The sequence below is a fragment of the Monosiga brevicollis genome, genomic scaffold (genome assembly GCF_000002865.3).
Source record: "Monosiga brevicollis MX1 MONBRscaffold_2 genomic scaffold, whole genome shotgun sequence".
NCBI classification, from domain to species: domain Eukaryota; class Choanoflagellata; order Craspedida; family Salpingoecidae; genus Monosiga; species Monosiga brevicollis.
The window spans coordinates 695,416-721,487 of NW_001865039.1; the positions used below are offsets into that span (position 1 = coordinate 695,416).

The window sequence follows — 26,072 nt, forward strand, 5'->3', positions numbered from 1 at the left end:
GACTAATCAACTTGAAGTAACAGCCGAGCCTACGAACCGTTCTTGCTTACGCCCCGGGATGGCCACCCGTGAAACGCATATTGTCAATCAGACGAACATTGCCTATCGTGCCCGCACACGATATGATAATGGGATCTGAGTACGCCACATTGGTGTCCAAAATGGCAGTCGGGGGAAATGGGCGTAGCCGTGCGTCGGTAACAGCCACGTAATGAACTGTTAAAGCTGGCTCGTGGGCCAAAGACTGCAAGATGGTAGCCTCAAGTTCAGCAACGGTGATGGGAGGCAACTCTCCCCGATGCGCGGCTGTTAGACGGGTGAGCCCCGCCGTGAGCGCCTGAGGAATGACAACTGCTTGCTGCCGTGCCTTGGTGGTCAGATTGCGATTTCGGCTGCTCATGGCCAGCCCGTCGGCCTCGCGCCGAGTAGGGACGGTGCAAACCTCGAGGAATTGGCCGCGGTAACCAATGTCCAAATCCTCAACCATGCCCTGGATGGTGGCACATTGCTGGGCGTCTTTCTCCCCAAAGTATACGATTGTGGGCTGCACAATGTTGAAGAGCTTATTGCACACCAACGCTACACCGTCAAAAAAGTGAGGGCGCGAGGCTCCCTCGGGCTTGGTGGTGGCATCAGAAATGTGCAACTTGGTGTTGAGGGGTAAGCCGTGGGGATACATTTCCCGAGCTGACGGAGCAAATACAAAGTCGACACCCTCGGCGGCCAGCAACTCAACGTCCGCATCAAGGCTTTGTGGGTAGCGGTCCAAGTCTTCATTTGCCGCAAACTGGGCCGGGTTGACAAAAATCGACACGCCAATGGCATCGATGCGTCCTTGGTCTCGGTCGCGCCGTGCTGCCCGCACCAAGTCCAGGTGCCCCTCGTGCAGAGCACCCATGGTAGGGACAAATCCGACTCGGGCAGCGGCTGTGCGCGCATGGACCTCGGCCTTGGTTGTCAAGATGATGGGTCTACTGGAAGCATTTGCTGCTATATTCTTGTTGTTTGCGACGCATGGATGCAAGCCATGCACGCACGCTACGGCGGCCGCATTGGCTGGCGCTTCCATGCCCAGCAATTGAGCCTCGGCCACCAGAGCACCTAGTAGACGAGCCCTTGTGAGACTCCAATGGAAGAATGCAGGCGCACACCCTTGAATGCATGCTCTAGCAAGGGGGGGATGGCGCGAGGCATACGCTTACCATTGATAAAATCTACCTCAGTCTCCACGCCCCGCTGAACGTCGGCCAGCATGCTGGACACGTTGGGAGCAGTCCGCTGCAGAATTTCGCGCATTGTGGCTTGTGGATCATCCACGCTCAACAAGACTTGTTTGCGTTGGGCTATTTGCAGCCCTTCAGCTAAAAGCTCTAAATCGCATGGGACATGCATCTGGTTAGCACAACTTCTCTGATCCCATGCCAGATCGCACTGCGGATCATTCTGTAACCTTGCAGCAGCTCTAGCCAAGAAGGTACGAGGCGCCACGTACCGTCCATGGCCTTAAGGGCATCGGGTCGCGACAAAGCTTCCCCATTGCGTAGATTGAGCCAGGCCGTCACTGGGTTGATGGCCGCATTCATGAGAAGCTTGGTCCAAGTGACTGCCTCGATGGCGCGCTCGTCTCGCACGACTTCGACATTGAAACCGGCATCGGAGAGTAGGTGCTCCAGCAAGGCCAGATCCCGAGCCCGTGCGCTCATCTGTGGCGTTTCAGCTAGCAGGGTTGGCCCCATCCCAGTATGCACCACCGTTCCTGGCTCGGCTATCATGGCCCCAGCCATGGTGATGCCAGCAACCACAGTCGCCATGGGCAGCCGGGCCTGTAGACGCTCCGCGTTGCCCAGCCCATTTTGCAAGGTCACGAGCAGACTCGAGCCATCCTGGCGTAAGAGCTGATGGTTGACATTCCCAGGTCAGGCATATGACGGCACAAAGAGCATCAAATCACGCGGGCCGTACCTGACGCGCCACTTGAGCAGCACCATCGGTTGAGTTGCTCTTTACCATCACAAAGACCAGATCACAATTGCCATGTGCCCGCACCCTTTGTCACCACCAATGACGGAGAACCCTGATGAGGCCGTAGCAGACAACCCGCCAGCACGTGCGAGCAGCGCGTACGTTTGTTCATCCGCTCCAGGAATGACGCAAAAGGCGTGAGGGTCTAGCTGGACGTCCCGGCCCTAACAAAAATTGCAGATCGATACCGGGCCACATGAATGAGAGGGGTCTCTCAATGTGCTTTGCCTCTTCTGGAAAAGCGATACCACAAGTGGTTGTCAGCTGCACACGCGCCGTGGCAGACCGAGCCAACATGCCCTTGCTCGCCCTCGACTGGCCTGCCGTGCCCTTGCTGCAAGCTCTAGACAAGTGCGGGTGCCGATTGAAAGAATCCCATGCTGCACACAAGAATCTGGTGGTCAATTTCCCCGCGCACTACGATTTGCTGCATTTGGAGCGTCTACCTGTCCGCTGTGGTCGATGAGGTTGAGCCCTCTGGAAGCCAGACAGTCACGGTGCTCTTGCCAGGAGGTGACCATGGTCAGGCGGAGGTTAGGCCTGGCGCTGCATAGACGCGCAGCCAGTAAAGAGGCCATGGCACCACCCCCGATGATTCCAACGCTTGGTCCGCGCAAATGTGGGACCTGCGTGGCCATGCCACGACGTTGCTGCACCCCAACGGGACCATTCCGGGCGGTTCGGGCCGTGGCGAGCGCGGCAGCTTGTTGTGCAAAGGCCTCATGTTCATCTGCAGCCATGGTAAAGTCGTGCTGCCCACTCACGGGGAATTGGCCCGCACGAACTTCTGCAGCGTATGTCGTCATGGCATCCGCCATAGTTGGGCCAATGTGCGCGTACTGCTTGGTGAACTTGGGCACAAATTTATCAAAGAGGCCAAGAAGGTCATGGAAGACGAGAACTTGACCCGAGGTATGGGCGCCAGCCCCAATGCCAATGGTGGGAATGGAGAGTTGCTCAGTGATGATGGCTGCGACCTCAGTCGGCATCATCTCCAGCACAACCATACTGCAGCCTGCCGCCTCCAGCGCCAGGGCTTCTTCAAGCAGACGCAGAGCTCCACGAGAGGTTTTGCCTTGAACGGCATAGCCCCCAAGAGCAGCTACGGTTTGAGGCGTCAGCCCCAGGTGCCCCACTACGGAAATCCCGGCATCGTGAAGGGCCGTGACCTGAGCCACGACGTTGGGGGCGCGGGTGCCACCTTCCAGCTTCACAGCCTCGGCGCCGCCTTCCTTGAGCAGCCGGGTAGCGTTGGCCAGAGTGTCAGATACCGTCATGTAGCTACAGGGCATCAGGCAGCGGGGCCGTGAGCATGCTTGACGGCCACTCAGGATGGAGTTGAAATCCGGGCACGTGCAGAGTCAAGCACACCGGGGACACACCTGCCAAACGGGAGATCAGCAACAACAAGAGGCCGCGCCACGCCTGCATCGGCAGGCAAAGAGTGTAGGCTGTTAACCACGGCTTGGGTATGCAAGGTCATGTGCTCCATCGTGACAGGGACGGTTGAATCCATGCCGTAGATCACTTGGCCCAGCGAGTCACCGACAAGAATGCAATCAACGCTGCCCAGAGCGGCGATTCGAGCCGAGGTGTAATCGTAGGCCGTGACCATGACGATGGGCTCCCCCTGCCGGCGCTTGCGCTTGAGTTTATTCATGGTCACGGGGCGCGCTGGCCCCTGAACGCTCATGAGGCGATTTCCACTCCTGCACCCCATAGAAGATCGCGCCAGCGCACACGCGCGCAATCCAGAGAGCCAGGGCCGCATGGCGGCTGTCGCTGCCGGAACCTCGACGTCGGACTGCAATCACCCCTCAATGCCTGCTCCTTGCGGCAAAGAACTACGACCGCTTGATCCGCAAAGAGCGACTGACGTCGCGACGCACGGGCACGAGCGAACTGCCACCGCCAGGAGCGCAGTGAGCATGCGCGGTAGTGAGATGACATTGGGAACGTGCCAGCGGGAGCCCTCTTCTTCTCTCTCTCTCTCTCTCTCGCTCTCGCTCTTTTGCGCGCTTGCACAATACCTTACACAAGCAATCTGACAATTAGGTTTGAAGTGTGTTTTTTGACAAACTTTGATGAGATGTTTTGCGCTAAAAGTAGACGATGATGGCTTTTAATGGTGCACAAGCACCTTTTCGATCTGTGTTCTCCAAAAAAAAAACACAGTGTGTGTGTGTGTGTGCAAAAGGCAATTGAGAAAAATGACGCTCGCTGCAACGTTCGGACAACACATCATTGTCAGAAAAACCAGTCAACGTGATCGCGAAAGCAGTGAGATTGAGCTTTTACCGTCAAACCTCCTCACTCCTGTCGTGGGCTCATGGAGCGTGTCCCTGACCCTTGCTGCTCTTTTTTTGTTCCTTTTTTCTTCTTCTTGTGACTCAGGGTGCAAGATGGCATCGCAGTCGAGTCGGGTACGTGGTGCTGGCGGTGCAACTGCGGAGCAGCAACAGCGTGTCTGAAAGTGTCTGTAAACCTGTGTTCCATTGGGCCTTTCAAGCCCTGATTCACCCACACCTGCACGTCTCGCTCAACCCATTGCCACATGTCTTCACCCCTGACCTGTCTCTGCGCTCTACCAGGCTCTGTTGACGCACACCAAGCGATGGGTGTTGGTGGACGCAGCCCACCAGCCCGTTGGTCGGCTGGCCGCGCAGCTCTCCATGCAATTGCAGGGCAAGACCAAGCCCATTTACCATCCCACCACTACAATGGGGGACAACATTGTCGTCATTAACGCTGATGTACGTGGGATTCGTGGTGGTCTGGGGAGCTGCACCGCTCATCGAGCTTGAGACCAACGCGCAGACCACCCTTGTTGAAACTGCGCTTTAGCTGAAGCTCGCACCCTTCTGACTCGTGCTGTAATGGCTGTCGGCAAATTTCAAATAGAAGGTGCAGTTCTCCGGTAAGAAATGGGACGACAAGCTCTACAGGTGGCACACAGGCTGGCCCGGAGGTTTCCGTGAGCGCACGGCCCGCGATATGCACGCCCGCAAACCAACTGAGGTGCTGCGCAAGGCCGTTAACGGCATGCTACCCAAGAACAAGCTCCGTCGCCGCATGATGGACCAGCTCTTCCTCATCGAGGGCGACGTACGTCCCTCTCCCATGACTGAGTGCGTTTGGCTGACCTGGTTGAAACTGATTGTCGCCACATCTTGCTTGTACCGCTGGATACCTGGCTGCTCCTCTTTTGTAGAAGCATCCTTACGGCATGAACGTGGATGAGGTGCTTCAACCAGCACAGCTACCAGTGCCACCTCTGCCCCGACTCTTTGTCGAGCAGAACGTGGTCGGTGACGAACCTCCGCCGGATGGTTACGAGGTGCGTAGCCCTGCCATCCAGCGCATGCAGCCGTGTCTCGCCCATGCTCGCCCAAATACTTGCTCACCTGTTGTCATTTGCCTCGGCTGTGTAATCGATGAAACCCTAGTTGGGCGAGTCGGTGACGGTGCTGTCCGGTGAAATTAAGAAGATGGCCAACTAAGCCGACTGGGCAATTCCTCTTTTTTTGAAGCAGCCGTTTTGGGCCAAGGCCAACCCTGTTGACATCTTGGCTCTGACGCCAGCGACAGCGACGCTATATTCATCCTCTTAATGCGGCTGCTGCCGTATCGAACTTGCTTCCGTTTCCTCATCCTCATCTTCTTCTTTTTTTTTTTTCTTTTTTTTTTCTTTCTCTCATTCGCCCCACTTTTGTACTCCCTTTGTCCATGTGTCTCTTTTTCCTCTTGCTTGTTTACTGACAGAATCTATCTCCGAGCCGAAGCCGTCTGTATTTGTGCCCAACATCAATGTTAAATGATGCTCGCCGAGGCATATAGGCCAAATATGGAAGGATTATGCTCCATGCATGCATTCCACGCATCAATGGAAAAACGAAACATGACCCCATTCACGCAAATCTCACAAAAAGTCCTGCGACCACAACTCCAAACTCTGGCCACCTGGCACCCTCAAGAGACAACGCAGTGGGCATGGAAGCCCACAGATGAAGAAGCCCACACAACAACAAAGCAGCTGCACAAAGACAATACAACGAAGAAACGAAAAGAAAAGTGCACTGATGACTGACAGCAGCAAATTCAGCTCCACTGGCGACACCCATGGTGGCTGGTGCCAAGTAGCTCAATGATATCTCAAACACGCATCTGTGACCACCAACGACCCATCCATTCCATCCAGCCCTCTGAACCTGTGCGCGGCACAGCCGCACGATACAGGGGGATAAACTTGCTGCGCACCGCATGGAGACGGCGTTGGCGCTCCGTCATGACCTGGTGTTGCACGGCCCGACACGGTTCGCCAGTGGCGCTTGCACAAGAGCAGGCCGTTGGTGGTTCCTGATCGTCCGAGTCGGCGCCAGAAGGTGGAGTGGCGCTTAGGATCAGGGGCAAGGGTGGGCGTGGCGACCCCACCTCCAGGGAAGAAGGCTTGCTCGAGTCAAAGTCCAATGCTGCCGGATGTTCGCACACACTGCGAACAGAGGCATTGCGGCTGCCGAGCACGGTCCAGCTCCCGACAGACTCGTTAACAGAATTAAGAGAGGCGCTCTGGAGGGATAAAAGCATACAAGAAGAAGAAAAGAAAAAAAGCGCCAACTGCGATGAGAAACGAGCATGACTGCCTCATGTGCGCCTGGACAATGTGCGAGCTGTGAACATACCCTTCGGACGCCTGGCACTGCAATGGGTTGGGAAGGCTCGTGTTCTCCGGGATTGGCACTGTGACAACGTTCCCTGGCACCGTATGGAGCATGCCCGCAAAGGTTTAGAACAGATTAGATGACACACATCACAGCAGTCTAGGCAAACCCCCCAAGACACCAAGACAAAGACGAGCTTACCGCTTGGTTTCCTCCAGCGGGTGTGCTGACTCAATGTCTGCATGAACACGCCAAAAAATAGGCGCTCAGTTGACAATCGCCCACAGTCACAGACTCTCCCAGGAGCTCTGAGAAGGCGATCGGTCGGGAAAGGCACTCAACTGCACACACCTTCGAGTTCGGAAAAGGGCGATGGCTCGCGCAACGTGGGCGTTTTGACAGGTTCGGCATCAGAACTAAAAGCGGGTGAGGCGGGCTCGGTCACCTCCTCGGGGCGCCCTGGGTTGAGCGAAAACTCATCGGAATCCAAGTACTGGGGCCAATTCAAGGCACACCGTGTCAGCGTGAGTATAGGAGGCACACAGATGCTGAAGCAAAAGCCCAAAGGCACATGCGCACGCACGCACACCGCCACTCCACCCACACTGACACACTGACCTGCAGAACGTCAAAACAAAAAAGAAAAATCTCTTCCCCCTTATTCAAACGCGAAGGAAGCAGATGGCCAAAGAGCAGCCAGTCGTAGCCCACGGTTAGATATAGCATTTCTTCGGCAGAGAGCGACTGATGGATCAAGCCATCCTGAGCAACCCCGTGCACGCGTGTGAGACACATGCAGGCTCTATGCAAACGAGCGGGCTGCCCGACGTGGCAATCGAGCGAACCGGGGAGGCACATACCGCCCAGAGTGAGAGTCGTAGCAAGGACGTGAACAGGGGCGTACGGTCCCAGCCAGAGATGCAATGCACGAGAAGACCTTGATCCGCTGCCATAAGGGTCCGCCAGGAAAGAGGGGGGGGAAAGGGCAAGGGGAAGGAGTAAGAAAGAGCAATGACTTCAGGCCTTGTGGCGGTTGTTGCCAATTCGAGCAAAACCAACCATCCTCCTTGTTGGTGCGAATGTGGGCCAGCATCAACTTGAGATAGTTTTTGGTTAGAGTCACCAAATCCCACTTTTTATAGTTGGACCAATCCGTGTCCACCAAGGCGCGTGCTTGCTTGGGGATGGTCAGATCCACGGACACCTCGGGGTGAGACCAGTTGAAAAACTAAAAGCCCGTGACCGTATGTTGCCCCCAATGAGTTGAAGCATACAGTGCAAGCCATGCAAGGAATGGTAAGGAACGACACGGGCACGAGCACGGGCAGGCTGCGCACAATCTTAAAAGGGTTGTAGTGCTGCTCGCGCATGGAGTTGAACCACTCGACGCCCGGATACGGCAGAGCCACCAAGTCAAATGAATCGTACATGCCTGCCAGATCAAGGAAAGCGCACAGTTATTTCTATCACTGTGTCTCGATATTTAGCATGCTTGCCCAGAATAGTTTTGCATCGTGTGAGAAACTTACCGCTGGTGTCGGCCTTTTCCGACGAAGAAACGTGAAGGCCGTACTTGACCTTCTTCTTTTCAATCATGAGATCCGCGATGAATTGCACGCCTATACAGGGTGCAATGCAGGCCGGGCGTGTTGTGTTGAGTCCATCGTGTGCCTGTATCAGGGTTTGCAGTGAGTCGTCATAACAAAAAATGAGCGACACCATGGACGCACGCAAGTGACGGAGGAGCTCAACATCAGCTCGGCGACAGCGTTCCAGCGCACTCATGCGCTCCTGCGCTGTTGCCATGTCGGTTGCCGTACTACAACAGGGCGCCCGATCCCGCAAACAGAGAGCGTGAGTGAATGCGGCTCAAGCGTCGTAAAATACTCCGCGTTCGCATGTGCAAGCACAAAACAAGTCCCTAGAACGGTTCATGGTACGGTTTGGGCGGGGGGTCTGCCCGAGGGAAACGAAAACATACGCTGCGGCCATATACACCGAGTCTGAAGTGGCGGGAATGAGCTCGTTGTTTTGACGAGCGTGTGCGGCTGCTTCAGTGGATGCGTCTTCCCAAAGCGCGCCTGCAACAGGCCAAGACAAGCCCCGAGATGCAAGGATGAGAATCAAGCCGAAAACGAAAACTAGTCTGTATTGAGCATATGACTGGGGCATCAAGGAGATCTAGGTGGTGCTGACACCAGTGCCACGCACCGTAGACCTTGGACACGGCCGTGCATGATTGGCGGTACACGATTTCGCCCGAACGCGAGAGCGTTGCACTCCGACAGATGTTCTACCCAATCACGGCGTTGTCAGTGAGGCCGCGAGCAGGACAGTGTGATGGCCATGCGAGCGCCGGTGGGACTAAGCGATACCTACCATCGAGTCAATCAGAATGACGGGCACAACAAAGCGGCGCCGACAACGAGCGTATTGGCTCTCGCCCGAGAAAACCATGTCCAGTTCGTCGGCGTTGTTAATCAACTCGCTGTCAGGAGCAAAGGTGGGCCGCAGGCAAATACATTAGCCGTGGATGCCAAGGCAAGAATCAAGAATGAGCGGCGCCACGAGCTAAGGCACGCACTCTGAGCCCTTGTGGCCCTCCAGAATGTATAGCTCGAAGGGATAGTGACTGCAAAGCCGGCCGTTGCGGTTGTCGATGGCCTAGCAGAAGGTCCCAAAAGAGAGAGAGGGGGGGGAGAACCGGCAATGAAGCTCTTCCCAAGAAAACACACTTTGCAAAGCAAAAAGTGGCGAGCCCCGGAAGCATCCGACACCAACGGCAGGGATGACTTACGCGAACATGGTAATCCCGTTCCAACAAAGTACGGACCACGCGCGCCACCTTGGTTCGCTGTACGGGGACAGGAAATTATGAGGAACAAACCAAAGCACGCTGAGGAGAGCGGGAGACTCGGATGGACTGGACTGCTCGTGGTTCGGCAGCTCTAGGTGCGAAACCGTCGTGGCGCGGGGCATGCAAGCAGGTCCAGACCTCAGGTGTGGCCAAACTGAAGTCGGATTTGGTGGCAAAGTACTTGAGCGTCTCGCCCATTTCGGCCAAAGCCTCGGCGACCTCGTGCTCGGGATCTTCAACGGGATCCAGCACCTCCATGTTGCTTGATGTTAAACCAACACGACAGATGCGGGGCTGGCGTGGACCCCCGCCGTCGGTGTCGGGCAAAGTCGGTCCGTCACCAAGCTGGTGTGGATGGTGAGCTCAAAGCCACCGAAAGAGGTGTTGCACAAATGTACAGACAGCAACACAAGCCACGCTGATGACGGAATGCTCTTCCGCCCCTTTCAGCGGCAGCCGGACACCGCGGTGAACGGAAGCACACTATGACTGCCACCCAACCCCTTTCCCTCAAACAGAAACAGACATGCACCCGAGCTGCGCCGTGAAAAGGAGCAGCGTGATGGGCGAGTTCCAAAGTGAAGACCAGTTGAACTTTGCGCAGCAACCTGAACCAACCCAGCAACGCAAGAGGGTACAAGCCACTCCTGTGTTACAGCCACGAGCGAGCCAGTCGCCGCTGCCGTTTGAAGCACGTCCGCAAAGCCAACAGCAGCAACAGTAGCAACAATAACAAACAACAACAACAACAAAAGCAAAAGCCAAAAAGAGAGAGAAAGAGAGAGAGAGAGAGAGAGAGAGAGAGAGAGAGAGAGAGAGAGAGAGAGAGAGAAAAATACAAAGACAAACAAGCAGAGAGAGAGAAAGAGAGACAGAGAGACAGAGGGACACACACATTAGAGGTTATTGTAGGTCTGGGTGCTGTTTGTGTAGATGTAAAGGGCTTGCCTGAATGGGTTTTGACAGCGGGCGGTCTCGCTTATGGACGTGGTGACCTTGTAGCCGTGCAGTGTCGTAGAGGAGAAGAGAAAGGTGCCAACTGGCTTGAGCGCATACAAGCAGCAGCAGCAATCGTCATCAGGTTGTGCGTGTGTGTGGCCCGGAAACAAGCCACGCAACCACGACTGAAAACTGAAAGGAGAGGGCACAGGCGCAGGGCCGCACACGGTTCATCGATCAGAAGGGCAGCCGCTCCGTTTGCCGTTTGCCGCCCGCCGCCACCCCGCGATGCCACTTGACCGCCACTGACGTCCCGCTGCCATTCGATTCTTATGAACAAACAACAAAAGAAAGAAAGAAAGACCCAACGAGTGTCAGCACATGTAACGCTTGCCAAGAGACGAAAAGACTTGGAGACTCGGGTCGGATTGTTCGGAACGGGTGTTTCGAACCCTATCAACCGGCGGCGATTCATCTGAGCCATGAATTGTCAGCATTGCAAGCCAATTTTGAATTTGCACGAGTTTTGAGTTTTGAGGAGGTGAGCGATGCCGCCCCCGCCTCCTTCTCCGCCTCCTTCGTCTCCGCCTCCTCCTCCTCTTGCTGCTGCTGATCATGGTGGCAGAGCACCATGCCTCAGGCATGGTGTTTCCATCGTCTCCTCGGACAAAGGCTCATCATGTCCTGAATGTCAGGTGTCATTGAGGCTCATAGATAGGACGCAGCCTATGCGAAACACGTGTGGCAGCATGGCTGACATGGAAGACGTGGAAGCGCGTCGGCTGGCCATGATGGCCAAGCTTGATGCACGCCACACAGCCCGCGCTGAGCAAATTCAAGCTGATAAGGAAGTACGTGCCTCAGCCTCGCCTGGTCCTTGAAGCAGTCCGAACTGCGCCGTGACGCTTGACTTGCCGTTTTCTTGCGCCAGTTTGCCGAACAGCAGGCCAATCCAGAGGAGAGCGTGACCGACTTTGAAAAGGATTTCCGCGCCCAACTACAAGGTAACACTCGCACAAATACCAAACTTTGCGGTTTGCTCTTGGTTCAAGACTGTAGGAGGTCATTGGCTTGGACGAGGCAGCCCGACGTGTTCAATGTGCCTTTGCCGCAAGCCTCATCATGCGTGCGCCGCCCTGGTGCTACTCCAAAACAGGGCTTGCCGCGAGTCGAGATGCCCTGACGGCTGAGATGGGTAAATTGAAGCTGACAGCTCGCTTCGACGAATTGACGGTTCAGTTTGCTGCTTTGCGCAAGTCCCTCAACGATGCGGCCCACTTTCTGCCTGCTTATGATCTCCGTCGCTGTCAACTGGTATGGTCCACTTGCAGCGCTAACTTTGTCTCGATCGTACGAACCACCAGCGCTTCTCTCGCTTCTTATACTTGCTGTCCAACCCGAACCCCGGTCAATTGCTTTGCTCAGAGCATCAATGAGTTTGATGAGAGCCTACAGCAACGCCGAGCTGAACTCATCCCGAAAAAAAGATTTGCCTTCAAGGTTTGTTGCGAGTGTTTCATGGTGTCACAGTCTTCAAGTAGCGTCTGCTTTTCTTGTAACAAAACGAATGAATGAATGAATCAACCCCTAGGGCAAGAAGAGCCGCGCCGTCCCCTCCACTGAGGCAGATGTCTCATCATCTGCCTCGGCAGAGCCGCTGTCGTCTGCAAAGGCGGACGCTGCTGCACCCGTGGCTGCTTCGCCCAATAGCCGCATCTTTGCGGACCAGACAGACCAGACGATTGAACTCGGGGTGAGTGCCTAATGTGTAAAAAGGAATGCCTTTTTTGCGCTTGGTTTTTCATCTGCTCATTGCTAGGCGACAATGAGCTTGCTCGTAATATACCCCTCGCGGTCGGTACAACCACCAGCTCGGCTCATTTTATCGAACGTGTTTCGTGCACACTGACTTAGAGCGAGTTGAATGGCAAGGACGTGTCTTTACACAACCTTAAAAACTGCACCGGTGCGCATATGATGCTGTGCGGGACTTTGTTGTTGGCCTTTTCGTTTACCATTCTAACTTGCTATGCCCGTGGCCACCATGCCCATGCGCAGTCATTATTAAAGCCGCCTTGGGTAGTGGCCATGTGAGTCGGCTTGACAACTGCAAGATTCTCTCCGGGCCCGTCTCACGGTGAGGTGATGATCTATGATCCGAGCCATGTGTGCTCGCATTCAAAAACTGTCATGTGCCTTTGACCTGTTGTGCCATTCCTCCTTTTAGCTCCTGGTTAATCGATGGCTGCGTCAATACGACATTCGTTGCGGCTTGCCAACAGGCAAGACAACGAGCAGTGGCTCGCTCGCTCTCTCTCTCTGTGCGATGCAAACAAGCCACACTCCTCACTCCCCTGACTGTTTGCGCAGATGCGTATTCATAATGCGTATGATACAGCCTTTTACATTCACGTATCGAGCCGGGCAATTATCGAGGATTGTGATCGTGTAGGTTCTTCTACTTGGGTCACTTCAGTCACTTCCTCAACGCTTTGCCTCCCTTGCCTGCCTGCGCCGCATGTTCGAGGTTTGCGTCCTGAATCTGAGTCTTTTCTGTTTCTCACGTGTGTTTCAGTTGGGCTTTGCTCCCTACAACTGGACCTATGAGCGGCTGGACGAGGACTTTGAGGTGGGTCGATGATGACTGCAGCTGATTGGCTCGATTTCAAGTTGCGGTCGATCGATTCAGATGCACAAACCACTTTGGACAAGAAGCCGATAAAGCTCACGGTCGATTCATGTCACAGGCCTCGGGTCTGCCCCGAGACACAAATAATTGGGACAAGGTCAACGATTTCAAGTGGTTGGATGCCACCCAGCCTTCGCCCCATTGGCACTGCATCCCAACTGAAAACCGGTAGGCTGCGTGTGGGCCCGGGCTGCGTGTGGGCCCGGGCTACGTACCCGTGGGCGACCAGTTGAACGTGGCGGGTTTGAAGCAGCTCCTATTAAAAACCATGTTTGTCTTTTGTTTTGTTCACTTCTCTTTTGGTCCTTCATTGGGGTCACAACTGGCAGGCAAACTTTTTCGTGAGCGGCGAGTCGCGGCTCGCCGGGTAATGCTCTGCCGCGCCAGTGTCCCAGCAATACATGTCAGCAAGCAAACTTTGCCCGCGTTGCGATGGACCACTCAGACAAGAGCTCGCGCCACGGCCAGGGCAGCCAAAACTATGGGTTGTCACAGGCGGCATCGAGCATCAGCACGGTCCGGAACGCTGGACCCCCCAACTCCAATAACACCATTCGGGCAGAGCTCGCAAGCATGGTTGTGCAGTCACCCACCTGCGCCAAAACCGCGCATGATCAAGCGGTGGCTCGATGGATTGCGCTCAATCAGCCGCGCATGGTGCAACAAGTAGGCACCTATACCAGTCAAATCGATTATTGATGTCACATTCCGCTCGAATGAGGCTGTCGCCAGAACCAGTTGCGAACCGCCACAAAGCCGCACCACCATCACACACACAACACAGAGCAGGCCACGCATCACGCACTGCTTGCAGCCAAGGACACAGTGCCAATGATGCGACACTCAAGGCAGTCCTTCGGGTCTTTTGAACCCGCGGCCGGCCTTGACTCGGCTGCCGCCATTGTGCCCGCCTCTTGCCCTGTCATTTCACCCATCAAATTCAAAAAAATTGGCCAATGGTGTCTTTCAATTATCATGTGCTCTCAATGAATTTTAGTTTGAAATTTTTATATTTTTCAATTTTTAACGTTAGACACGGGCAGTGTGGCGTCTGTGTGACGGTGGCAGTGGCGGCTGGAACCGTGGACCATTATGGTATGTGGATGCACAGTCCTACACAAGAGGGTAGGAGGTGAAGGCTCGGTAAAAATTCTTGATTGTGGGCTGACTGCTGGCACTTGGGCCAGTCATCTGCTCACCTATCCATCGTTTTGTGAGCGCAGGACACAAGCGCTGATGAGCTCGTGGAGGCGGTTCGTGCCGTCTCTAGCTTGCGCGATGCCCCTTCAAGCTCCGCCATTGAAGCAGCACCGACACCTTCCGCCCCCCACATACACAGCCACTTTCCCATCGCATCGATTGTCAGTCCCGCGCCCGAGCCATATCGTCTGCTCGCTTCGGCGCATCTCATTTCAGCTCATGAGGAGCCAACCTTGCACGCGCTACGGCTTCTACCGCACCAGGAACGGCCAGTAATTTTTATTGTAGTAGACACGAACGTATTTTTATCCCGGCTAGCTCTCTTGCAAGGCATCTTGGCTACGGCAAACGTGGGTGTTTTCCAGGTTCGATAATGACGCTTACTTGGCTGTGTCGGCTTCAGACTGGGCATCAATTTCATCACGCATGTCTTTCCTGGGCCTGTGCTTGCAGGTTGTTTTGCTAGTGCCCTACGTTGTGCTCGATGAGCTCGATCGGCTCAAAGAGTCTCATTTGCAAAGTCATGACACTGGAAGCGCTTCTCGCGCCAGTGTGCTGGATATTTCCACTTCAGCACGAGCTGCCATGCGGTCCGTCGCTCTGACCGGCCTCGTGTGCCCCCTTTGATCCGACTCGCTGTATTAACCCTCCCTTGTCAACGACCGCCAATTGCAACAGATGGCTGCAATCTGAACTTGCACGTGGGACCGGGCATATTATCGGTTTGTCCCCACCCAGTCCCTGTGCCTCTGTGCCTCGCCAGGGGTTATGCGTCTCGGCATCACTGTATGGCTATACCTGCACAGCCAGCTCGACCTGAGTTAAGCTGATGATGGCCAACCATTCTTGCCATTCTTGGCGACTCGCTACACACACATAGGACAATCACTTCAGCATGCGCGGTCCCGTCACCCGCTGTTGGACCCCCGCACCAATGACGAGCGCATCATGGTGGCTTGCTTGCAGCTTCATCATGGCCTTGTCACAGGTGACTTCATCCCTGTCACTCAGACTTGGACTGACGATTGTGCTCTGCTATTTCGTGTAGCCCTGCTCTCAGCAGACCGAGCGTTATGCGTTAAGATGATGGCCAACGGTGTGGGTACCCTGGACCCGGGGACGATGCCAGCAACCTGCGATGCTTGCCACGCACTCTTTGCGGTGCTTCCACCCCCGCTGCAGCTTGCAACGTCATCGTCTACAGACACACAAAAGCACCCCCTTCGTACCCCGACCACTGAACCTGCCTTTGAGGACCCAGAAGCCCGGCTCCTGCGAATGCAGGACCAGTCCAGCATGCATAGTTCCATGCGCGCGGCGCCAAGTGCAACGCCTGCTCGCCGAAAGTTGTGCTTGTGTTCCAAGCTTCCCGAGCTACACTATGAACATGGTGAGGACGAGGTGCCAGAGCCGGTTGGTCCTCCCTCAGACCCACATGACCACCATTCACACGATGGAATGGTTGTTGACCTCGACATTACTGAGTAGTTGCTCGAGGCGCGATAGATGATAGCCCTGCTGTACTGGCAACCAGCCACGCTATATTTCTGACTTGTGCTCAGCTGAGCTGGCACAAGCAATAAATGCCATGGCAAGCCCTCAGAAGGCAGTGATGGACCAACAAAACACAAATTCATCAACTCGTAGTTTAAAACATCAATAACGCATCCATGTCTTGAACCATCTTAAAGATGACGCGGCACGAATGCTCATATACTTTGGCCCACATGCAGATATGGCGCCTTCATCGAGTGCAGAGGTTCATAGCGTCAATCTATCCTCCAAACTAGCAGTCTTCGACCGTCAATTCAACGTCGGGCACAGGAGCAAACCAAAAAAAAAAAACCCCCCCTTCAGATCCGCCTTCAGATCCGCCATTACTGAGATGGGCGCTTCAAAAGGCGCCCTAGGCATCTGCAGATGAATCCATGCTCTCCGATTTGGCCGGGGTTGTAGTTTGTCGCTCCCAGACCTGTTGAAGACAACGGTAGCGCAGACCAAGAACGGCCGGATGAGTGGCCGCGAGCACATGGCCCATCTGCCGGCTGTACGCTCTAGTTGAAGACACATACTTGAATGTACGACTCGGACAACGTGATCATTTCCGGCAACACATCGGCAACGTGCAAATCCTGCACCTCAAACCACTTCTTACAGCCCTGTAGACAAGATGCGACGCTAAGCACCAGGACAAAGTATCCGAGGACGCCTCAACCCATGCAAGAATCGCAGTTCTATTCCATACCTTGTGATACAAATGTGCGCGATAGGTGCCCTTGCCAGCACCAGGCAACCCGTCATGGACAATGTTGCACAGAAGATCATACTTGTAAGTCTTGGAGCTGTCCCGAAACTCCTCGGCAACCAGGCCAGCAAAATCAATGTCCCTGAAGAGCGTCACAGGACGGTCGCGATAAGCCCGCAATTGACACATTAAGTTGTCAGGCCGCATCGTTTTAGATAGACAACAGAGCCAACATGAGCAAAACGACTACGAACTTGACGGGAAAGTTGACGATGGTCGGATTCTTCTCCACAAAAAAGGCATTTTTCGTGAAGCGCTTGACGTGCAAAATCAGATACTGCGGCATATCAAGCAGGCGAAAGGACTTGACAATGGTATCTTTGTACGTCTTGTACTCGCTTGAAGTGGAACCATCAAACTTGGAGAGCAGCTCAAAGAGCGGCACCTAGGCCCGCAGCGAGCATCAGCAGGATATGACCAAAGCGGTGCACGGATCGCGCGGTGGCCAAACCACACCACAGCCTGATTTTTGTGCTTGGCAGCGGACTGTGGTGTACCTTACCTGAGGGATGATGTTCTGGCGCGTCTCGTCTTGGTACAGCGGTGGTGGCGGAAGGTCAAGACCCAAGAACAAGAATTTTTGCTCCGACACCTTGTCTGTCCACAAGGACGTGGGGCGGGTGAGAAGTAACGCCCGGGAATCAAGAGTTGTCAATGTGCCGACTTTGCATTCTTGCATCGCTTCCTGACATCTGGGTTCAAGCAAGAACTGCCAGCGGGCTGACCTTGATACTCTTCGCTGTTCGGATCGATGCGCAAGCCGCTCACTTCCTGGACATCAGGAGGAGGTGGCAGCTTCCGAGATGTAACCCGCATGCGCCCTTGAAACGTGTCGGCCACAATGTTGGACCCGCGCTTGCTCAGCTTGCGCTGCAAGGTGTTCAGCAACCATGACAGCAAGTCCACTGGATCGGCTTGCTCAGTCAGACGAAATTGACGCTTGGAACCATTGTTGACCGCCTGCAAGAACTCGTGTGGCGAGACGTGACTCTTAAAAGCACGGGGGTTGTTGATCTTGCGAATCAGCTCCGTCACTACCGCATGACAACAGCGTCGGCACAGTCGACGCATCATGATCAGCACTGAAGGAGACTTTGGCGAGAGCGAGAGCCAAAAGGAACCTACTTGAAACAATCAATGGATCAGTCATGCGACGCGTGGCCTCGGGGTCCAGGAAAAAGTTGCGCAGCGAAGGTACGCGGTTCAGCGTCTGCAAGGTGCCGTGCCATGCATTCAACCCAGCACGTAAGATCAAGCAGGTACAAAAGCAGAAGACCCTTGACAGTACCCACCTGCACAACGACGTTGACGTAGTCATTGGCCTTGATGTTGTTCAAACCAACAATGCCTGCCATACGCGGGTGCCAATATGAGCGTTTAGACAGCTGCAGGGGTGGCATCGTTTCACCGTCGTTTCAAAAAAAAAAAAAAAAAAACATGAGGCCTTACCCGGCAGGTAGGTTGTGCCATCGAGAGCACGCGAGTATCGGCTGGAATGATCCAATGCGTGCATCATCGCTTTTGAGAAGGTTGGCTTGAGCACAAACTACCCCCACAACCCCAGGCACAGTCGAGCCGAATGCATGAGCACGCTTGGCCAAAATATGGTAAATGGCCCGGAGGTAAGGTACAGGCTTCTTGGGCACGGTCAGGTGCAAAGGGCTGTGCTAACCTGAATGTCGGACAGCGAGTTGTCGATGACTTCATAGTTGTCGGGTAAGCAGTAAAACTAACAAAAACAAAACGTTTCGTTCCAGAAGAGGTAAGTACACACACGCACACAGAGAGAGACTATGACGATGAAGAGTTTGCGCTTCACAAAACCCACGGCGGGCACCACAGCGATGAAACCTACGCGCAGGGTGTGAAGGTTCAAAAACACGTGGTGGCTAGCTTCGAGGCTGTGCATGTAGGCATTGGTCCCTTTGCCTCGGCCCTGATAGTACTTGCCGCAAACAAGGCAGGCATAAACGTTCTGGTTGCTCAAGTTGACGGAGCAGAGCTTTTCGAAATCAAAGTCCAAGCGCGCACTACTCGGACACAACCCATCACACACGCGCACGCAAGAACGCCGACGCCACATGATATTGACAAAGGCACCATGGGTCCACATCGCAACGAAATGAGGTGAGCAAGCAAAGCCCGGGTCAGAGCGGGTCAGCGGCGACGACGGGGTGGAGATAGTGAGCTTAAAAAAACGAAAAAGAAAATAGGCTCGGCCTGCAGTGTTGACTGTGCTCACCGGCTGATGGTATCGAGGTAAGGACAGTTACGCGAGCGCTCAAGTTGAGCCTCACGCTCGTAGCGTCGGAAGGCCTCCTCTTCCTCATCCTCATCGTCAGCGCCGGTTGCCTGATGACCCTGCACAGAACCGTCCGTGGGCTCGGCCTTGGCCGTTTGCTTGGGAGCAATGCTGGCCTCCGTTGGCTCTTGCTTGACGGAAGTCTCATTCGGCTCCTGCTTGACCCGTTTGGTTGCAGGGCCAGCGGTCTCGGACTCTGCTGCAGTATCAGACTCCTGCGCCTCGCGTTTCGGCACCGCCTCCTCACTCGTTGTCGACGCAACGGGCTGATTCTCTTGAGCCTCCTCCTTTACGGTCGCAGTGGCCGCCGTGGTTGCCGCAACTGCCGCGGGAGGCGGGCTGGAGGCGGACTCTTGGAGCGCAGTTGACAAACGCTCTACCAGCTCTGCCTTGCGCCCGCTGGTAGGCAGGCCTCGCTCGGCGAGCTCCGCCTTGAGCTCGGTCACTTTCAGCGACGCGGGATCCATGCTGATCCAAACCCGAAAGCCACAAATGCCACTGACATGTGTGTGAAACAACACTTTGATTTGAGTGTGTGTGAACAAAGAAAGATAAAAGAAAAACACCAAGAAGCATGCAACACTTGTAAACGTGCTTGAACGATTTACAGTAGCATCTTGACTTGTGGATTTTTTTTTTTCCCCTTTTTTTCAATTGGCAGGCAAGGAATCGATGCAAGTCGTGCTCAGCAGAACGAGCCTCAAAGATGGGTTTGAGCTAACGTACGAGCTCTTGACGAAGCGCTTTGACTGCGGCAGGCAAGGAGATCGCATCAACCTCGCTCAGATCATCGATCAAGAACTGCAAACGGCGAAGATATTGGGCGACAGCTGGAGTGCAGCCCTTCTTGGCAGCCCACGGCACAACTCGCTAAAATAAAGATGATGGGCTCAAGTAAGATGCAAGGCAACTCGAGAGCAGTGATCAAGGACGCACAACTTACTTGGCCAACTTGTAATGTCAAGGGAACGATGCAACTCTTGCCGTCGCCTTGATCCAGCTCAACGATGCAGCTCACCGCTTCAATATCCTGCGAGAGCGCATCCCCGCGCCTATTCCACACATCGTCAAAAAACAAGCCATTGGATCTTGCGGCTGACAATCTTAAGGCGTCACCTTCACTTGGCTTTGCAGTCATGAAGAGGCACTGTCGAATGAGAGGGGAATACGCACCCAACAATTCGGGCTGCTGGCCAGTCAGCCGAACGCTCAACCAGCTCATAACCCTCGGGCACGCTAAGCAACAAGCGACAGCCATCGCTAAGGAGGGCCAGACAAGCAGTTGGTGTCACATTAAGGCACCAAGCCCAATGAGAGGATGAGGAAGGGAGAAGAACAGCAGCGCTTCAAACCACAAGGCGTTGCCTCTTCCATACATCAGATCGCTTGCTCTCTCAAACAAGGTGAAACGTACATGCAGAGCAACTGAGCAAATTGAGACAAGAGCTCTGGCCGCAAATTCAAGAAATGCGCAAGCGCCGACGCCTCGGCCGAAGATAAACGAAGATCGCACAGCTATTATGATGTAACACGGAACAGAGAAGAACGCCATCAGTGACAATTACAGCAAAAACGTCGTCAAATCCGTTCATTGTTGTCTATCAAAATATTGTAGGTTTATTTCCACTCGCTACGCCAAACGATTGGCTGAGAAAAGCAGGCCAGGAAGCCTGATTCTGACCTTTTTCTGACAAAAAGCAATAAAAGAAGCCTCGTCCGGACTCAAGCTCTTGATGGTGGCCGTGGCTGCACAAGAATCTTGTGAGTAGCTCCAATCCACCTCCCGACCCACCTCACGGCCGTGGGTGACCCGATATTTGACAGCTACAAGATTGTGATCAAAAAAAAAAAAAAAAAATTCGATAAGCGCGATGTCAACTTTTGGCAAGAGAATGGGGACAGCCGAAAAGCTGCTTCCTTTCTTCTTCCTGTTTGTTTGACAAAGGTATGCAAAGCGAATACGAGTTTACCCATAGGCCCCCACGCACCGAAAGATCCCTCACGATGGGATTTGAGAACCTCGCAATCAACCTTGCGAAAGCTGGCAAACCGCTCTAGACCCTCAGCAATGCGACAGGCGCCAAAGTGGCAAGCCAGTGGTGAAACGGCATCCGGGGCCGCCAAAAGGCGCAAGAGCACGTCGGTGTTGACAAAGTACAAGGCCTCCTTGTTCTCATGGCAATCGAGCAGTTCATGAAGCCGGAGCAACTTGCGCTTAACGGTCTGCACCAAGTCCTCACGGCGCGGACTCTGAAAATGGGTCGGCGAACCAGAAACACTGATGCCCATGACCGGGGACACACCCGTCAACTGCGAGTTCAGTTTGACGACTCCTGTCAAATCCCGAATCACGACCATGTTGTCACTTCGAACGGCAACTTCGATACCGTGACGCCCAAGAAGATTGTCATACAAGCAGAAGCGGGTCGGCGTGACCATGAGGACTTCAAGGCCCGCCTCGATTGTCTGTTGCACAGCAGTCATGACGTTGGCCGTGCGATGCAACGCATACATGCACTTTCCGAAGCCACCCGACGTGTTGCAAAACTCCTCCAAGAGCGAAAGCGAGGGCAGTTGGCATGGTGTTTTGTCGGCAAAACAAAGCTGTTGCAAGCCTAGAGCTTGCGTTTTTTGATCCAAGCCGAGCTCGCCAGTCAACCACGGCTGAGCACCAACCACTTGTCCATCCTCCAGGTCCATGCGAAAGCGCAGCTTGGCCTGCGAGGGCACCATTTCCCCTGACAAAAATGGCAGTTGCTTTTTGGCCATTACCCTGTTGACCTCGGCCAGTAAGCTCAACGCGCGCGCCGTCGGCTCGAGCTTGCTGACCACCCTGTGAGAGAGAGCATGGATTGACCACAAGCCGCACGACAGACAATCATGAGATGACTGCCCCGATCATCGAGACGAGAACAAAGTTCGCTTGCGCTAATACAGCAGCTTCAAGGGCACTCTCGGCAGGAACATACGCGGCTGCGGGGATGGGAGGACTGCGATAGCTGTTGCCATTTGTGGCCAGAATTTCAAAGCAGCTGCAATTTAGAACCACAATCAAGAAAGTCAGAAGAGGCGGTGCTAAAGCAGCCATTTGGCAGAGACGGCGACAGGCCTGGCTGCAGCAATGTACACACCTGGAGCCATCTGCACCGAGTGCGATGGTGCAACATGTCGAGGCGAGGATGGGACCACTGGCAGCCTCACGGGGCACATCCTTGATAACAATCACGAGATGACCCGATGGTAGGGTGTGCACCGCAAACTCAACGCTCAAAAGACTCAGCTAAAAACAAAATGGTACAAACACGATATGAGGCGAGCAAACAGACGGGCAATGGTGGGCAAAGACTGCGGGGTGGTGGAGAAAGGCAAATCTCAACACCAGGTCCCACTTCAAAAGATGCACTGCGAACCTGGCGGCAGACAGCTGTCAGCCCAACCAGGGGCTCGAGCACAGCATCCAGTGCTCTCGCGTCGTCGGATAAAGAGCTGGATGGAATGGGCAAGGCTTCGAGCAAGCTCTGGACATGTGCGAAACCACTATTAAAGGGTTCTTTAGCGACGTGGCTGAAGTGTAAAGCAATGGAAAGGGGGTCGGTGAGAAGCCATTCTGCCGTAGAGGGTGGCAAAGCTGGAACACTGCCGTCTGCCTTGGTACCGCTGTCCATGTTAACAGACGCGCCAACGCTTGGCGTGGATGGCCCCATGCGTCGCCCGGCTAGCAACTCTCGTTCCGCCACAGGTTGAGCCAACAACAAATGGCAAGCAAGCTGCAGTGTCTCAAGGTCCAGGGTGGTGCCCACGGCGACGTGGGCATGGAAAGGGGCCAGCAAAACTCCCACCACCTTGGCTTTGGCTGGAGGCCAGAATGCTGAGCTGGAGTACGGGGGCGTGGGATAAAAGTGAAAGCGGCTGTTGTCAGACAGCCGTTGTCGCTCGGCGGTGGCCAGCAGATCGGCATACAGCTCGTTCAGGATGGGCTGCAGGACGGTCTCTGTCTGACGCGTGACGTCGTTGAGAGCGCGACGCAGCGGACCGATGTCGACATCGGTGGGCACATGACTCGACGCCCAGGACAATGTCATCGTGCCGTTCCCCAGTGGTCGGAGACGGATGACAAGGGTGGCCGATTGCGCGTCAGCAAAAGCCAACTCAAGCCAAGGCCCTTGCGCCACGTTGGGCTGAGGCGGCACATCTGAGCAGAGTGTCACCTTCAGAGGGCGGGCGAGGCGAGAAGCACAGGTCGAAAAGATGGCATTTAAGCGTGTTACTTTCATGCGCCACAATTGAGCCCAGATGGTGGTGACTAGTTCAAGCGGATCTAGTGAAGCCAACTGGCATGACGTCAAGAACCAGATACCCATGTGAGCGAGGCAGCTGGGGCAAAACAATTGCCACAACAAGATGACGTGAGGCAGGGGCAAGGCTCGAGCTTACATCGATGTGGGGCTTGATAAGCCGATCAGTTTCCACATCGCGCAAAGCAGGGTGCACTGTCACGGAGAGGTGTTGATCATCATCAAGCTCTGTGCCGCTAATGAGCACGGACACCTGCTGCTGGGGCTCGTCAAAGCCAGGCCAGAATTCCAGCTTTAAACGTTCGTTTTTATTCTCAGTCAGTCGAACGACGCCGGCCCACATGCCCTGCATCAGACGCTGGGCCTTGGCTGCCAGGACTTGTAGTTGAAGGCGAGCCGCCAGCTTGGCACACTGTAAGCACGCTTCGTGGAGAGGGCGAGGCGTCTCGGCATTGAGGATGCTTTGCAGAGCATGATGAAGCGTCATGATGTCAGCCAAGGTTAATACCCGTGCATCCTTGTCCTCTGTGCGGCCCGGTGGACATGGAATGGAGGTGAGCAATCGATCAGACAAACTCTGGGCGCCTCGTAGAAAAGGGGGCACGGAGGACACTTGACGAACCGGCTTTTGTTGCAAACAGGGCCTGCTTGTCCTCAACCAAGATGTCCACTGAAAGCAAACGCCACACCATGCCAGGGCCACGCGGACTTGGTTGCAGGGTCAGAGACAGCCTGAAGCTGTGACGAGCCTCGAGCCACAAGCGACCGCCCTCGATGGCGGCATGGTCGATTCCTGCCGGTCGGCCGGCCGCCGAAAAGGAAGCGGCTACATGCTGATGAACCCAATGCAAGACATTGTCCAACTTTGGTTGTGCACCCAGCTTGATCAACGGCTTGTTCTGCCGAGCGTGCACACAAACCGCAAGGTCAAAGCTGAGATGCCCAAATGCTGGATATGTCGCTGACGGATTGGTCAGGAAGATGGGACCGAACGCACCTGCACAGCCAATGGTAGATGCGGGAAGCTTCCCGTGGCTAGCACCGTGGCTGCCTCAGGGACTGGATAAGCAGGAATGCTGTTTGGACCCAAGGTGATATCAAGTCGGGGCAGTCAAGTCAGACACATGTGACTTGGTATTGACCTGCGCGCGTTTTCGAGGCAAAAAAAAGAAAGGAAGGCTTGACTACGACTTACCCGACAGGCAGGAGCTCTTGGGCTTGCTGCACGAGAATATCGGCCGTTTCCACGACAAACTGGTGGGACCCTTGCGCGCGCGTGGTCATTTGCTGCAATTTGGGAAGAAAAAGATTGATGTCATCGCGGCGCAGCGAACCGATGTGTAAATTTTTTTTAAAAAAAAGGGCGGCGGGGGGGGGAAGGCAGCTATAGCGCTTGAGAATGACTCACGGTCAGGGCTTTTTGATAGCGAGTGCTCCAGCGAAGCAAAGACAGCAACCGCAGCAGGCGAGCTAGTGTATTGTGGGCATATTGTTGCAAGGCTTGTTTTCTGCAGCGAGTCGATCAAAAAGGTGTTGAGCAGTGACACTTGACCAGTCGGGGCTTTCAGACGTGGGGAAGCTTACCGCTCATATTGGCTTTGGCTCTCAGTCACAGCCAAAAGGCGGACGAGCTCTTGTTGACTCTTGCGAGCAGTCAGATCCACCAAGAACGAGATGGCAATCGGCGCACTGGACGCCATGACGAGAGGTGTCGGGCGAGCGACGGCTCACCACACACGAATGTGGCTGGTCTTGCTTTCTTGCTCAGCTTCACTCGGGCAGCGTCACCAGCATGGCCCAACGTCATCCGATTGACGATGTATCAGACTTCAAATCGTTGGTACTCCATGCGCTCCCACAGACACACACCCCACTGTTGGCGCTGGCCTGCAAGGCCGTTCGTCCGTCCGTCCGTTTCACCAAGAGAATTTTGAGTCACTGGGGAGGGGCGCCCTGAGGCAGTGTCGCCGATCTGTGCTCAACACCTGTTGCTGACAATGTCATCAATTGCTCAAAAATCCACGAATGTACCTTAATATGTTGTTCAGCGGGATAGTTCGGTCACCTCCTTGAAAGTAACATATGTATTCCCTTTTTGTAACAACATATTGCTCTTGGGATTGAGGCAGGTGCGATTAATTGGCAGTCAGTATTTCGGGTCGTGCTCGGCGATTCTGTCTGCTGTGCGTTTCAAATCAAGCACAGCAGAAGCGCTAAATTTTTGCGGATCAAACGAGGGTGCTCTTGTGTTCATACGCTTCCTGTGGATGCCATAGCAGCCCAAAGACCAGAAAATCATTTATTTTGAAATAAATCCCATTTCTTTTCCATACGAAACTTATTTGGCTTTGACTCTCTAGGGCTACATGGCTCTGATTGGTATGTCAAATGGCAGCGCCATAAGACGAGTCAGCGAAGCAATGAGACAACTTGGTGGGTAGAAGCAGATGGACAAGACAAGTTCCGATTGATCAATGGTCATTCAAGGTTTATTTCGATTGACAAACGCCCGGGACGATTTTTTTTTCTAAACACTTAGTAAGCAAGCTGTTTCCTCATTGGGTGGACTTAGACGATTTTCTCTTCTTGGGATGTGGTTGCCACTGCGCCACTCGTGCAAGGTGTGTTCGACGTGGAGACCGAGTTTGGACGATTGATGGGGAAGAGCTACGGTCCACAGCGGCGCTTGAGGCTTCTCGTGTTCGCGCCTCGGTACTTGCATGTGATGTCTCTGATGCCGCCGTAGACGGCGTGGTGCACGGTGGACTTGTCACCTGAATGCAATGATGAAGACGAGGAGTACAG

General features: G+C 54.5%; 7 protein-coding genes across 7 annotated transcripts; 2 read left to right on the top strand and 5 right to left on the bottom strand.

Moving 5' to 3' along the window:
- Positions 1-46: 46 nt before the first annotated feature.
- On the bottom strand, positions 47-1,069 carry MONBRDRAFT_13974 (uncharacterized protein; the record flags this gene model as incomplete). Its single annotated transcript, XM_001742521.1, has 1 exon — positions 47-1,069. One exon carries the CDS (start codon positions 1,067-1,069, stop codon positions 47-49), a length of 1,023 nt encoding a protein of 340 aa, XP_001742573.1.
- A 1,660-nt stretch (positions 1,070-2,729) lies between these two features.
- MONBRDRAFT_1298 (uncharacterized protein) lies at positions 2,730-3,688 on the bottom strand (the record flags this gene model as incomplete). Its single annotated transcript, XM_001742522.1, has 2 exons — positions 2,730-3,303; positions 3,405-3,688. Coding segments are annotated over 2 exons (858 nt in total), but the record flags the coding sequence as incomplete, so codon positions are not given.
- Positions 3,689-4,422: 734 nt separating this feature from the next.
- MONBRDRAFT_17041 (uncharacterized protein) lies at positions 4,423-5,277 on the top strand (the record flags this gene model as incomplete). The annotated part of the gene is made up of 4 exons (XM_001742070.1): positions 4,423-4,445; positions 4,614-4,775; positions 4,924-5,127; positions 5,234-5,277. Coding segments are annotated over exons 1-4 (429 nt in total), but the record flags the coding sequence as incomplete, so codon positions are not given.
- An 897-nt stretch (positions 5,278-6,174) lies between these two features.
- On the bottom strand, positions 6,175-10,434 carry MONBRDRAFT_21963 (uncharacterized protein; the record flags this gene model as incomplete). The annotated part of the gene is made up of 17 exons (XM_001742523.1): positions 6,175-6,588; positions 6,702-6,774; positions 6,882-6,918; positions 7,032-7,173; positions 7,299-7,442; positions 7,541-7,626; positions 7,740-7,908; positions 7,955-8,112; positions 8,210-8,299; positions 8,411-8,499; positions 8,662-8,761; positions 8,892-8,973; positions 9,060-9,168; positions 9,265-9,344; positions 9,478-9,534; positions 9,676-9,831; positions 10,288-10,434. 17 exons carry the CDS (start codon positions 10,432-10,434, stop codon positions 6,175-6,177), a joined length of 2,133 nt encoding a protein of 710 aa, XP_001742575.1.
- Positions 10,435-10,997: 563 nt separating this feature from the next.
- MONBRDRAFT_30772 (uncharacterized protein) lies at positions 10,998-13,870 on the top strand. Its single transcript, XM_001742071.1, has 13 exons — positions 10,998-11,017; positions 11,172-11,327; positions 11,408-11,480; positions 11,633-11,790; positions 11,902-11,976; positions 12,068-12,229; positions 12,391-12,442; positions 12,535-12,613; positions 12,704-12,797; positions 12,847-12,924; positions 13,052-13,105; positions 13,224-13,333; positions 13,495-13,870. The coding sequence occupies exons 2-13, from the start codon at positions 11,205-11,207 to the stop codon at positions 13,508-13,510; spliced, it is 1,074 nt and encodes a 357-aa protein (XP_001742123.1). The 5' UTR covers positions 10,998-11,017; positions 11,172-11,204; the 3' UTR covers positions 13,511-13,870.
- A 2,549-nt stretch (positions 13,871-16,419) lies between these two features.
- MONBRDRAFT_13756 (uncharacterized protein) lies at positions 16,420-19,439 on the bottom strand (the record flags this gene model as incomplete). The annotated part of the gene is made up of 11 exons (XM_001742524.1): positions 16,420-16,524; positions 16,611-16,752; positions 16,865-17,055; positions 17,173-17,267; positions 17,396-17,696; positions 17,764-17,880; positions 17,963-18,018; positions 18,120-18,216; positions 18,343-18,399; positions 18,526-18,700; positions 18,913-19,439. The coding sequence occupies 11 exons, from the start codon at positions 19,437-19,439 to the stop codon at positions 16,420-16,422; spliced, it is 1,863 nt and encodes a 620-aa protein (XP_001742576.1).
- Positions 19,440-19,689: 250 nt separating this feature from the next.
- MONBRDRAFT_35450 (uncharacterized protein) lies at positions 19,690-24,967 on the bottom strand (the record flags this gene model as incomplete). The annotated part of the gene is made up of 11 exons (XM_001742525.1): positions 19,690-19,842; positions 19,916-20,119; positions 20,654-20,796; positions 20,961-21,805; positions 21,942-22,004; positions 22,104-22,252; positions 22,383-23,303; positions 23,407-23,728; positions 24,463-24,554; positions 24,676-24,775; positions 24,852-24,967. 11 exons carry the CDS (start codon positions 24,965-24,967, stop codon positions 19,690-19,692), a joined length of 3,108 nt encoding a protein of 1,035 aa, XP_001742577.1.
- Positions 24,968-26,072: the final 1,105 nt, after the last annotated feature.